This window comes from Odontesthes bonariensis, chromosome 4 (assembly GCF_027942865.1).
Source record: "Odontesthes bonariensis isolate fOdoBon6 chromosome 4, fOdoBon6.hap1, whole genome shotgun sequence".
Classification (NCBI taxonomy): Eukaryota; Metazoa; Chordata; class Actinopteri; order Atheriniformes; family Atherinopsidae; genus Odontesthes; species Odontesthes bonariensis.
Genome location: NC_134509.1, coordinates 20,585,213 through 20,599,080, shown reverse-complemented (window position 1 = coordinate 20,599,080; position 13,868 = coordinate 20,585,213). Strand labels below are relative to the sequence as shown.

At 41.7% G+C, this 13,868-nt stretch overlaps 1 protein-coding gene across 5 annotated transcripts in view; it reads left to right on the top strand.

Annotated features, from left to right (window-relative positions):
* pecam1b (platelet and endothelial cell adhesion molecule 1b) overlaps positions 1-13,868 on the top strand; it is a 29,265-nt gene that overhangs the window by 8,065 nt on the left and 7,332 nt on the right. The window contains exons 7-12 of one of the 5 annotated variants that reach the window (XM_075463425.1): positions 746-1,030; positions 2,575-2,853; positions 4,848-4,952; positions 5,068-5,098; positions 8,791-8,870; positions 9,947-10,512. In XM_075463425.1, the coding sequence (XP_075319540.1) occupies positions 746-1,030; positions 2,575-2,853; positions 4,848-4,952; positions 5,068-5,098; positions 8,791-8,870; positions 9,947-10,068 (902 nt within the window). In that variant the 3' untranslated portion in view covers positions 10,069-10,512. Of the gene's footprint in view, positions 1-745; positions 1,031-2,574; positions 2,854-4,847; positions 4,953-5,067; positions 5,099-8,790; positions 8,871-9,946; positions 10,513-13,868 lie in introns of those variants that run through there. The other 4 variants (XM_075463427.1, XM_075463429.1, XM_075463426.1 and 1 more) reach the window with 4 other exon arrangements.

Sequence of the window (13,868 nt, the reverse complement as noted above, 5' to 3'; positions counted from 1 at the left end):
TTGTATCCCTAATTTTCCATGATGCCCTTTACGAACCCTGTTGCTAAATGGTCAGAACGATGTGTAAAATGTAAATAAAAAGTCAGGGGGGGACAGGGGCTCCATCAGCGCTGAAAGGCATAAACAGGTTTTGAGTTGATTTGTAAAAGCTGTGTAAAAGCTAGCCTGACAGATAAAGAAGTTTGAATCTGTGTAAATTCTCTCCCGGATCAGCAGTTCACATCTGCTGTTTGGAACATTTTAGCATCTTTTAGACCAAAATAAGCTAATGATGATGTGGCTCTGCAAACACTGTAGAAGCAGCTTCCGCTGCACTAGAGGAACAAAAGTCTTCCGGGTGCTGATTTAATTTCTTGCTATTTTATCATTTTGCTGGACATTAAACAGACAAACGTTGGCATTAGATAACCACACTCATGAGGACACAGTTTTCAAGTCAATGTGAAAGAATGGAGGGGGACATTTCCTGTCTCAACAGAGTATTTAATGCAAATTTGCATTTATCATATTTTTTCAATTTCTATCTATATTTTACAAAATACGAAGGTAACAGGGAGGCTAAGATAAGAGGAGGATCAAATCCCACAGAGTGAATATTGAGGTGTGTCACGTCATAAAGGCCACGCTTTCTGTTTGGCTTTTACCTTTGTGTCGACTGATGTAAAAATTTGAATGCATTTGCTGGCTGCTATTTGTTTTCACTCCGTTGTGCTTCTGTCACAGTAATTTGTTTTTCTGCCTCTAGTTTTTATCTCCACTCCAGAAATCTCAGTTCACGGCAGAGTGATCCTGGGACAGCCCTTTCAGATTCTCTGTCTGTCGGTCAGAGGCAGCCTGCCCATCACCTACACCCTGTTCAAGGATTACCAACAGATTGGCAAAGCCATCGTCCAGTACCCTCATGACCAAGCTCTCTTTACGGTCACCGTAAACCATACAAGGGAAATAAACAAGTTCATCTGTGAGGCGAACAATAAAATCAACAACAAGGAGGGTGTTCTCAGTCGCGCACTCAATGCAACGGTCATCGGTAAATATTCAAATCTGATTGAAAGAAAAAGCATGCCTATTTGACTTAATTTATGATATCTATGAGAATCATCATACCCCATACCAAGAAATTACAGTTGCAAGTCTCTTATAATCTATGTGTCAAAGGTTGGGGCTCGTTTAAGGTGCATGGATGGTGTCCAGCATATTTACATTCTCAATCAGACTGAGGTCTGAGTTTTGATTAGGCCATTCCAAGACCATTAAACTAATCTTAGCATACCGCTAAGCTAACACTGAAAATAGTAAAATTAGGGTCTATTCTAAAAGGTGAACCTGAATCAGAACCAGTTTCAATTGTCCAGGCCGGGGGTACGCGTACCCCTAGTGGTACGCGGAGGTACTGCAAGGGGTACGCGGCGCACGGGGAGTTTTTTATTATTTTTTTATTTTTTATTTTTTATTAAGGCGTCACACTTTTATGGAGGACTGTTTATGAAGGAGACTCCAGTTTTGTGATGAATGTTACATGAGTTAGGCCTGTTAATTTATTCTTAAAAAGAGAGAGAAATGAGTTATCTTCATGTATTCTTAAAAAAAAGATAAATGTTACTTGTTTAAGTTAGATAACAAAGGAAGATTATTTTGATTTAGTGTTTATACTATTTTGGTTAATTATTTATATTTCAAGAAAAACATTTTTATTCTTATGTTGAATTCAACTGAGGTTAAAAATGTATGTTCAATTAAGGATATTAAATAAAATGATTTTCATGTAATAACCACTGTGTTGCTCTACTTTTGGAGAATCATCGCACGCGTTGTATGTGTGAGGGGGTACTCGTGGTGTGACAAGAAGGCTCAGGGGGTACTCAGGCCAAAAAAGGTTGGGAACCACTGGTCCAGGCAACTGAAGCAGGTTTCCCTTTAAACTGTATCTAGCACCATCCATCACTTATTCAGTTCTGATCCGTTCACCAGGCCATGCCAATGAAAAACATCCCCACGGCATGATGCTGCCACCGTCATGCTCCACTGTGGGGGATGATGTTGTCACGGTGTTTAGAGTCTCTTAGATGCTTTCTGGTGAACTTCAAGGGGAGGTTCACCTCACCGGTCTGGGCGTGTGTGTTCAGTAAATAATTAACGATTGCCAGGAACCACAGAGGCTAGCTTAGCAAGTAGCAAGAAAACATTTGGAAACATCTGGACTGGTTTACAACTGTGGTAATGAATCCTTCCTACAAGCACCAGTAGAGCTCACTTTGTTGAAAAAAAAAAAAAAGATTTTAAGGCCGTTCTCATTCCAGTGATTTGTCAGGTCAACTTCTCCTAAACCTAAACAAGTGATTTTAGTGGCAATTAAATGGCAATTTTAAATTTTAAATGGCAATTAAAAGAAGGACATTTTAAAGGTGTGTTGAACTCTTTCCTTGAGTTTTTGAGCCCTTTTCTCTAACCATGTTATAAGGAGCCTATTGTTCCGCAGACACACCAGAAAGAAAATCCCATTTATAAGGGAACATGTTTAAGGACTCATTAATGTTACAGGTTGACTAATCTTACCTTAATTTCCATCCTCAGTGCCTCTGGGCCGGCCAGTTCTGTCCGTCGTCCCTAACCAACAGGATCTGTCTGAGGGAAATAATCTGAACCTCATATGCACTGTCAACGGCACACCACCCATCACCTTTAGGTGGTACCGTGAAGGCGATGCACAGCCAGTCAGTACCACAACCTCTGACAGGAACTTCAAGGACTACGAGGTGTCTGTGTTGTCTAAGGAGCACAGCGGCAAGTACTTCTGCGAAGCTGAGAACCGTGCCAACAACAAAGTCCGAAGTAAACTCATCAGCATAGAGGGTGAGATCGATTACAGCTCAAAAGTTCTGTTCTGACACAGCAAAACTGGGTATATCCGGCCTGATTCAGTGTGTTCTCGCATTAAAACCAAAAGGTGCTGGGACTGCCATCTCATCCTACAAGGAGTCTGTACCAGATTTAATAGGAATCCATTTAACAAACTCAAAGTGGTGCTTCAAAGTTTGTGAGACCCCAATATGACCTAAAGCATCAAAGGATTTCTACGGGAGCCCTGAAAGTACAATCCCAGCTCATGACGCTTACATTTACTTTTCCTTCATTGCAGACGGTATGGACTCAGGATATTTCATGTCAATTTAATTCAATCTGTTATTATACATCAATTTTTGTATTTCAGACCTTCTTTTATCACTTTGTAATGTTTCCATTCCTTCTCACAACACTCAAAAGACGTGATTTCAGCTGTTATTTTGTCCCATTCTTCCTGCAAACATGTCTTAATGCGTGCAAGTAAAAAATAAAAGATCAGTCCAGATTATGGACCAAGACAGGATTTAACTGCTAATCTGAGAGGCTCAGATGCCTAAAACAGTCACAGATATGCTACTTATTATTCTCACCAGCCCCCTGATTATAGTTTAATTCTTCCTTTTTCCCAGGGCTCTCAAGTCTCACGCAATGAGCGTGAGACACACGCATTTCAACAAGTTCACACGCTCACACGCCACACATGCCATTTCTCACGCTGAGAAATTATCAACTTCGTCGCACAGAAATTATAATGGCCGATACTATAAACGAGTCAATGGCAGGTGCGCTCGTACAGCTCAGAACTATAGCTCTGGTACAGCTGTCTTGATTTAGCAACCCATCGGAAAATCACAAAATAGAATTTCTCAGCCAATCAGAAAACAGAATTTCTTGTTGCTGGGTGAGGTCTGAAATAGCTTTCAGCTGCAAGCACGCGTTCCATGAATGCACAGCGGACATAACCTTTATACTCTGAATGCGTGCAGAAGTTGTAGACGAGCTGGAGGTGGAAGAGAACCGTCAGGATCTTCAGCAGGTCATATCTTCATTTATTTTAATCTTTTGTTAGTTACTATAGTTTTCCTACTCCTTGTAAAAGACCAATACCTGCCGATTAAAGTGTTCGTTGGAGTAGTAGGTCTAAATATTCAGCACACACCCTTTGACATGAGGAACTTAATGAAAAATGAAACATATGTAGGAGTGTAATTAGGCTTCCGTGGTTAATTTTTTTCAAAGGTGACTGGTATGAGCAGGTTCCCAATAAGGCTATCTGCAATTGCCAAACTGGTATTAGTTCTGCCACACTGAAATGCTGATGCAGAGAGGGTTTTTTCCATGGTGGGGCTCAATAAAACCAAGACCAGGAACACTTTGTTTCTGAATGGAACTCTGTCATCCATCATGACTGTGAAAATGGCTGACATTGAGCCACAGTGCTTTAAATGGGAGCCCCCAATATCAGTCATCAAGCATCAAAATCTGCCACAAACACTTACAACACTCATAAAATGTTTTTGTTTGTTAAGACTTTGCATACCTAAAACAATTTATTTTAAAATATAGCAGAATTTAGTGTAAAAGTGAAGATTTGTGATTTTGGTATAAATAAAACAATTGTTCTTTAGCTAGTTTATGGCGATGGAATACTGCAAGGGATCCCCCCCACCCCCCCAAAAAAAATGAAAGAAACCCTCCCCGCGCACACACCCGGCCCCTGCCCCGCCCGAATCTCACTCCAAGCAAACTTGAAAACTTGAGAGCCCTGCTTTTTCCTCTTTATGTAGTTTTAGGAGTTGTGCAAAAATCTGATGTCAGCAGTCACAAGGGCTCACAAACTTCCAAGCACCACTGTTGAGCTATTTTAGCATCAATGAAAAGGACCTGCAGACTGTTCCGTTGATCCCAGTCGAGCTGATGTTGGATCAGTTCCTTTAGCCATCTTTATTCTGCTCATATTCCCTTTGACACTGACATGCTTTCCCCTCCGTGTCTCCCTTCAGTCCACATGGCGCAGTGGAAGAAGGCGCTGATCTGGGGTGTCATTCTGCTGGTGGTGTCTGTGCTGGTGTTGGTGGGGTGTGTGCTGTACTTCAAATCCAAGAGAGGTAGTAAGACCTACACTCCTCCAGCAACACTGGCTTCTTATGTTGATGAGTAAAACCCATTCTTCATCCAAATACTGCACTTCTCTCTCTCCTCACTTCTCCTCTCTTACTGTAGGTAAAAGAGAAACTGCTGCTGAATTGTCAGTGTGAGTTGGCTTGACTATTTGCTTCTCCTCAATGTGACAGCTATTGTAGAAACTGCTGATGGTGTTCGTAGTTTATCAGGTGGTTCAGGGCCTATGGGAGAGTTCGGTGTCAGTTTTTTATAGCCTTTAAGGAGCAATACTGGTTGTTTTGCATGTTTGTATTGTTAAAACAGCATAAACCTGATTTCACTGCAGGGATTTGAAGATGGGTTTGTGCAGTGATTTTATATAAGTGCAGATGGAAACACATTTGGGACACAAGCATTACATGAATTTAGCAGCAACCTTTGTTTAGACCAACGTACAAGTTAGAAACATTAGGAAGCAAGGTTGGGATTGAAAGTCCCTTTCCCCAAAACGTACCCATGTGACAGGCCAATAATAACGTTCAAACAGTGTGCAAACATTACTGGATAGTTCCTTCATGTGGGTGACCGGAGTTTGAACTACCTCCAGTAGTCTACCAAGGTCCTTAGGCAAGACCCCCTTAATGCTACCTGCCTACCTTGGATATGTAAGTCACTTTGGATAAAAGCGTCTGCCAACTGCATCCATGAGGTTGTGCTACCCAGATAGGTTTGATTTCCAACCCTAACCAAATTGTGTTATTGCATCAAGGCAACCAGGAAGTGACCACACGTTATCGTAATGTGCTGCGTTTACACGTAACCAAGGCAAACGAGTGAAACGCTGAGAGTTACAGTAGATTTGTAGAAAGAATGGATTTAACTAGGGATGCACCGATACTGGTATCGGGTATCGGGCCGATACTATTCTAATGTACTCGTACTCGTTAAAGTGAACCAATACCATGAACCGATACAAATTTATTGCATGAAGAGGGTGGCTTGTCATTTTTGTTGTATTTTTTTAGATTGGCGGCGAGGGGAGATGTCGAGCTAATCAGGAACAGTGTGGTTAGGCTAGTGAGACCAAAACCAGTCTTCCAATTCATTGCATTTATTTTGTGGTAGAAGTATCGGCATCGGTACTCGGTATCGGCAAGTACTCAGATCCAGGTATCGTATCGGTTTGAAAAAAAGTGGCTTAACCATGATTGTTCTTCCAACAATGTTGTGTTCTTGACAAAACATATGTTGGTCTCAGTTTCATATCACACAAAAGCCAAAGGTTGAAAACACTGGACTGAACTCTGCCACCAACCCTCCCTCCCTCCTCTTTAAGAGGAGACTATGACTCCTAAAAAAAAAGCGCTTAAAAATGACTTCTGCTCTGACGTGGAAGCTCTCATATGTCCCACCTGCCGCTTGTAGGGTATTTACTTTACAATTTGCAGTTACGAGTCGTATTGAAGGGTATGAAGAAACAACCCGTGTGACTTCTGCAGTTGGAGGACTTGTTGTGAGTTCAGCATCGAAATGTTGGGTATTGAAGCTGGCGATCAAACCGAAACCCTCCTGAGCTGCAGCCGTCCCTTTTTACTCAGGTGACCGATCAAATGAACGATCAAGTATGTTGGTTTGAATCCGAACACTCGTCTAAATAAAACCAGAATACGTGTGGATAGGGCTGAGCAATTTTATCGATACTGCGATATATATCGATATTTTGTTCCCCGATAAAGTATCGATTTTTAAAAAAAAAATGTTTTATTCAAAGCAAACTTTATTGAAAAGTCAGACGGTACAATTAGTGGAAACACAGAACATTAATACAATACAATACAATACCAGGGGGTCACATAATACAAAACAGTGATAAATTAGTTCATAAAAATGTTATATAAAGTGCATAGCTCTCACGTTTGTGCCATGTTCGTTTGTTTCCGTTTGTCCTTCCGGTTCAAAGGAAGGACCACTGGTCCAAACAGCAACGATTCGTGTCAAATGACACAGTCCCTTTTTTTCCCCAGAAAATGATTTAAGTTTATCGGATCGTATCGAATCATTGGCTGAATATCGTGTACGGAATCGTGAGATTAGTGTATCGCTACAGCCCTACATGTGGATGTGTGCAACCTGGATGGGTTAAAAGCGGAGGACAAATTTCGTGTGTATGCATGTATGCATGACCAATAAATCTGATCTTAATCTTAAAGCTGCCGTCGGCAGGTTTTCAAAATTCCGAGTCTAAAGTCGGAAAATTCGAACTGATACAACTTTCAGGTCCCTCCCCCTCTGTGGACGAGGTTGTGCACGTGAGTTCACACCAGTGTGCGCACACACAAGCTGGGGGCAGACTCACGCTCAGCATGGTTGGTGACTGTTCTGCTCAGATAATAGATAAATAATAAACCTAACTTGATTGGTTAAAAACAGCCGGGAGCGCTCGATTTTTGCAAGCATGATTACAGGCTTTAGAGGGAGCTACAGAATTCGGGATTTTTCCTAAACAGCCTATTTAATATTCTACTTCCAGAATCCCATGACAGTTCAAGCTAATATGACTAAAAAAAAGTTGCCGACGGCAGCTTTAATCTTAAAATAGTCTAAACTAAACTGAATTTATGAAGGTCAGATTAATAAAACCAGATTAAGTATTTGGGACTTGAATTAGTTCTGCTTTAGGGAGAACTATAAACATATGCACCCCATTCAAATGGAAAAAAATAGGTTTTAAGTGCATTAGACCATAAACTCACCGTTTTCCCTGTGATCTAGCAGAGGACGATCTAGAATCAGCTTATCTAATGTATTCCCTGCTAGTCTCTCAGCTGCTAATGTTTTGTTTGCTAACCAGCAAGCAAAACCACCCCAAGAGCAAAATCATGACACCAAATAATCTGAGCAGCAATGTCTTGAACAATTTAGTATTTTACACAACAAAGATAATGATGTTATACAAAGCTCCTGTATAATAAATCTGTTGGCTCACCTGCTAGCTTGTCAGCCAAGTGAAGCCAATGAAAGTTGGACACTGTCAGCCACAGCAGGCTCCTTCACAGACACACATAAAAATGCCACTACTGAGAAGCAATGTGCAGACATTGGCAGCCTACCAATATTGTTTCAGGAACTTATGAGGCCTATAATGAAACTGGAGCTAGAATATACTTGACAAAAGTATCTTGTGTGCTAATAATCCGACCCAAAATGGTAGATAACTGGCACTGAATTGTGAGTAGGGTGTGAAATCATTGTAGGTAAGAAATCCAGGAAATATGATGAAAAGTAGGATCACTGAATTTATCACCAAAGGCAAAAACTTCTGAGCACACTATACAGGGATATACTCCAAATTAGAGCTCCAGAATGGGCCTCTTAGACCATCGAAAACTTGAAAGGGAAGGGTTTGACATGATGGATTTTTTAGCTTGATACTCAATGTCATTAAATTACGCACATTGCTCCTTCAATAGAGTTGAAGGAGTTCAAAACCCTCAGCTAAACACAATCACAAGGCAAAGAGGGTCGTCAGAAGAAATCTGAGATGCAAGAAACCATTCGAGCCATGGATCTTTCTCTGGAGTTGCAAAATACACTAAATACTGTCTGTTATTAACACAAAAAGAGAATAAATGGGAGGAAAACATGGCACATGAGACATAAATTAAAAGCTTTAAAGCTACCCTGTGAGTATTTGACCACTAGTAGAGTTTTGATGCAAACATGCAAAACCACCTGTATAGCTCCATAGCTGCTTCTGTGTTCATCTGAATTCTTTTAGAGGTTTTTGCTGTTCTGGATGACGTCACTGTTGCCTGAGCTGACTTTATTTTCACCATTTCTCAGAAAGCCTTCGAGCCCTAAATCAGATGACTCATTAACAGTGACTCTAACCCACGACACAGAGGTTTATAACGCAGCCCCAGGTAGTCTGGTTTTACTGTTCTGCTGTGTGTCACTAACAGGCCTCATTAGCGTCTATCATCTAATGATCACCCCCGCTGCCTCAGCACTCATAACATGTGTCTTGTTCCAGCACCGGTGTCTATTCTCATAACGGTCCGTGTTGTGAAAAGCATGCCGAGGCCACGTTAAGCTGAACAGCATTCCTCTGTTCACGACACCTTCCAGTTGTAGATATAATGTTCATGTGCATGCACAGTGTGTATGTTGCATCGCATTGTGTTTGTCTCTCTGACATTTTTTTTGTTTGCATGTATTTTATGTCAAAGCATGTGTTGCAGAGGCAGAAGGAGTAGGACGCTGTTAGAATATAGTAGCCGCAGGACGTAAAGTTAAAGGGATAGTTTGCCTCTTTTGACATGAAGCTGTATGACATCCCATACTAAAAAAATATCATTTATGAACATTTTCTTACCCCCTGCTCTGTCCTGTGAGCCGAGTTGGCTGGGGTTTAAAAAATAAAGCGTTTTGCTTCTCAAAATAATATGCGTTCAAAAGAGTAATACATTTCCATCACAAAATCGTTATCCAGGAAAAAGTCAGACCTCACAATCACTTGGCGCTATTTTCTCTCCCTTCGTATCACTGCGTGCTGCCGCCTGCCGACAGCAGCACCTGTTTCAAGGTGTTTACTGCTCGGTCTGCACTTCGGTCTGCTCGGTCTACACAGGACGCAGTGATACGAAGGGAGAGAAAATAGCGCCAAGCGATTGTGAGGTCTGACTTTTTCCTGGAGAACGATTTTGTGATGCAATTGTATTACTCTTTTGAACGCATATTGTTTTGAGAAGCAAAACGCTTTATTTTTGTGACCCCAGCCAACTAGCCGGACTACCTTCGTCAACGCCAAAACGAGGCTGGAACTCGGCTCACAGGACGCAGCAGGGGGTAAGAAAATGTTCATAAATGATATTGCTAGTATGGGATGTCATACAGCTTCATGTCAAAAGAGGCGAACTATCCCTTTAACTTGTGGCTCATGGTACCAATGGTCAACCACTGCAACTTGCTTAGAGCGGCCATTATCATCTTCTTCCAGACGCAGTGTCGTTCTATGATGGCAAGGAGGGGAGAGTGACCAATGGGACTCGGGGTAGCATGGCGTCGCTACCTGCTGACATCAGCAACAGGAGCAGCTACAGTATTCCAGCAACAGTGTAGAGCCAGCACTCAGTGGGAGGGACGGTCATTTTTTATCAAAAGGAAGCTCTTAAAGACTTTTGGACACACACGCAAGAGACTGTAAACCCGTTTGTGATGCTGAGTGTTGCAGGATTCGGACACTTTCTTCACCAACACTGCTCGTTTTTATCTTTATTGCTGTTTTTTCTTTCATCACCAGGACCCACTGCTCCCTCTCCCCTCCTCCTACAGTCATTTGATTTGATCCCAACGTGACTTTGTCTGGCTTCTGTGTGACTGCATGTCCCTTTTGATTGCTGTACTGCCTTGTTTATCTAATGTGCATGTTTTAAAGTAGGCCTGGTGATGTTGATTTGTATATACTTTTTGTTACCATTAGAGGAAATGTGTGTATATACTTTGGTTGATCCCTGGACTCATTGAAAGAGAGACTTGTAGAATAAAGATGTTTGGTTTTATTTATAGGTGTGTCAGTAGCATTCTTTTGCTCTTTACCTGAAACTGAAACATGTTACATGCTGGATTAAGCACCCATCCTCTGTTCAAATCCAAGACAAGAATGCCCACACTACATGAAGTCCATTGATATCCTGGAAACTGAACACACAGCAGAGACTTCCTTGAAAAGTTGAAACAATGGAGTCTGCAAGAGACTTCCTATGTTGGCATGTAGCGCGCCGCAGTGGGGGAGGGGGGTGACACGACGGTACTGCGCAGGGTGGGATTTATTTTGCTTCAGGCCAGGCCAGTTTGAATGCATGCAGCAGGTGGAGGAAATTAATCACAACAGCCTTGGTTGGGCTGTGTGTGAGATTACATTACCAACTGGGAAGTTGTTTTTGCCAGACATTACTGTGCACCCGTTGCAGAATTAACGACCTATTGTGCACGAGGCGGCAGAGAATTTCTGTGTGCAGCACATGAGGATCTGAAATCTGCTTCTTTGTAACTGGTTTTGTTCCTAGAACATAAAGCCTCCCAGGAGATGAGGGGATGTGACCCAGAAATCTTGATGGAAAATACAGCAAACCAGATTTTTGGTCATGTAGGATTCAATCTTATGATAATATGTCGATTAACTCTGTTGATCCAAAGTGAAAAAAACCCAACAACAATATCCTCTCAATATGAGCGCCACTACTTTAATATTCAAAGTTGATATGTACGATTTCTCACTGATGATTTGGCCCAAAAAGCCTTTAAGGAGGTGGAAAAGTGAGAAAGCGAGATACAAGTTTAATAGACATGTTTTCCAGTTGTCTACAAGTCTTGATGATGAGACAACTTCTTTATCCTCCAACACAGCCTGAACCCTCTCCGATGAGCTTTCTGTCCTTTCTTTAAGTAGTCTTCAGAAATAGTTCTCCAGGCTTCTTGAAGGACATCCCAAAGCTCTTCTTTGGATGTCGGCTGCCTTTTGTTCCGTTCTCTGCCAACATGATCCCACACTGCTTCAATAATGTTGAGCTCCGGGCTCTGGGGAGGATTCATCCCTCCATCAGACCTGTTGCCACTGATTTTCAGCCCACTTCTTGTGTCCTTTGGCACAGCTCAGCCTTTTCTCCCTGTTTCCCTTCCTTAAGAACGGCTTCTTGACAGCCACCCTTCCATGGAGCCCATTTCTGATGAGGCTTGGGCCAACAGCAGATGGATCAGCTGAAGGTCCAGATGCATCTCTCAGCTCCTGTGTCAGGTCTTTGCTGGATTTTTTCCTCTTTCTTAAGGACATCACTTTCAGATCCTGTTCATCTGCTGTAGATAGTTCTTTAGGCCTGACACTTCTTCTTTTGTCCTCCACTTGTCCATTTTCCTCAAATGTTTTAAGGACACACTGCACACCATGCTGAGATATGCCAAGTTTTCAGCTAACAGCTCTTTGGGAATCACCTTGTTGCTGCAGAAATCCTATTTTCTGTCTGTTAAACTGTGTTATCTTTGCTGTTTTTCATAGATGCAACTAAAGAAATAGGAAAAAATTATGTGTCTCTGTGACAGGCTGCTGGGAACAAAGTGCCTAAAGATCCAATTTAAAATGGCTTCTTTGCTAAGTTGTTGTTATGTGTGGACTCAACACTGGTTCATCCCTTGAGTTAGGAGCCTTTTTAATGCCTGAATGATTCATAGCTCAGAGTTAAGTTCCTCTGAAAATGCTCAGGTAACAATTTAACTAAAAATGAGTGAAAAAGCAGAAAACGTCCAAAGAAAAACTTTGAAAGACCTTCAGAAAACCTACATAACTATTGTTCAAAACCTCTTTAAAAGATTAGAAGAAAGTCTGGCTGCTTGGAAGGGAATTATAAAGAAATGAGGGCTGCATTAACAGTAGAAGAATCTACATGGTTAGTTCCTACTCGTATTCATGTTGGATCAGAGGACTCACATCACCTTCTGTCTGTTACGTTTGGTTTCTACCAAGACGTGTTGAGCTTAACTTCACCTTACTTTGTCTGGAAGAGGTGCAGAGTTTGCTCATTACTTCCTGAGAAGGTTATTATATAATTTAAGCACAGTGTGATGGTTCAGTTCCACAGCAAAGCTTCCCTGTGTGTTCACAGTAGCTACAGAAGTCTGATCATAACCCACTGTGCACTATAGAGCTTTCAGATTCATAATGTACACAGATTTATGTGTAACTGTGTTTCTTTGAAGAACAGTCCAGTTAAATGGTGTGTGCGGAGACGTGGTTGTTGCACCTTTGGGAAGCTTTCTTTCTCCCTGATGTCATTGTTTAGTTCAGATCAGCTGCAAACCTCAGCTGAGGTTGTACCACACAAAGTACCCGATCTCAGGTGTTTCCAACTCTGAAACACCAAAATAAACCATCTGAGGCGAGACAAGTCGTAGTGTTCTGAAGCTTCACATATTAGCTTTGTTATCTGTGGAAGAAACAAGGCAAAAGTCCTGAATTCAAGGGAAACTAATTGGTAACCATGGTGACTGGGTCCATTAAGGGTCTTTGCTTTGTGGTTGATGGACAGATTAAGGAGTAAAAAAAAACCTGCATATTATGCAATTTCCTCAAAAAACTCAAACCTTATTTCCAGAAAATTTGGAAACTTTTCTCAAATTAAATTTTTTTATTAATCAGATATAAGAACAAAGAAATTATTCTGAGTGTCTTCACTGACCAACTGCTTTGTATGTTAAAGAAAAACCTGAACAAATGTCGAATTTAATGCAGCAAAAGCTAGAAGAGGGAGAAAAAAAGATAAATAAGTGAATAAAATGTACAGGTCACAGCTTTATGAAAGAGTCCACAATCAGCAGGTGAACTGGTGACAGGTGAGGGTGTCAGGATTGGGTATAAAAGGAGCATCCACTGAATTATTTGTCTTTCCAAACAAGGATGGGTCCTGGATCACTAATATGTGACAAAGTCAGTCAAAGAATCATCAATGAGTTCCATAAAGGACAGAAAGCACTGCTGGATGAGCTGGGAGCCCTCAGGCAGCACTGCATGAGAAACCGTCATCACGCCACCATGATCAATACAGCCACATGGGCTCAGGAGGAGCTCGGAGAACCATTTCCACTCAACACTCAACATCCAGAAATGTGAGCTGAAGCTGTACCACACAAGGAGGAAGCCAGATATCAGCTCTGTGCAGAAACACGGCCCAGTTCTCTGGACACCAGCTCATCTCAGATGGACAGAAAGACAGTGGACACGTGTTCTGTGGGCAGATGAGTCCACGTTTCAGCTGCTTCTGGGAAAAACTGACGTCTGCTTCTACAAAGATGAGAAAGAGCATCCAGGCTGTTCTCAGAAAGGTTTAAAGCCAGCGTCTGTGATGGTGTGGGGCTGCATCAGGGTCCAT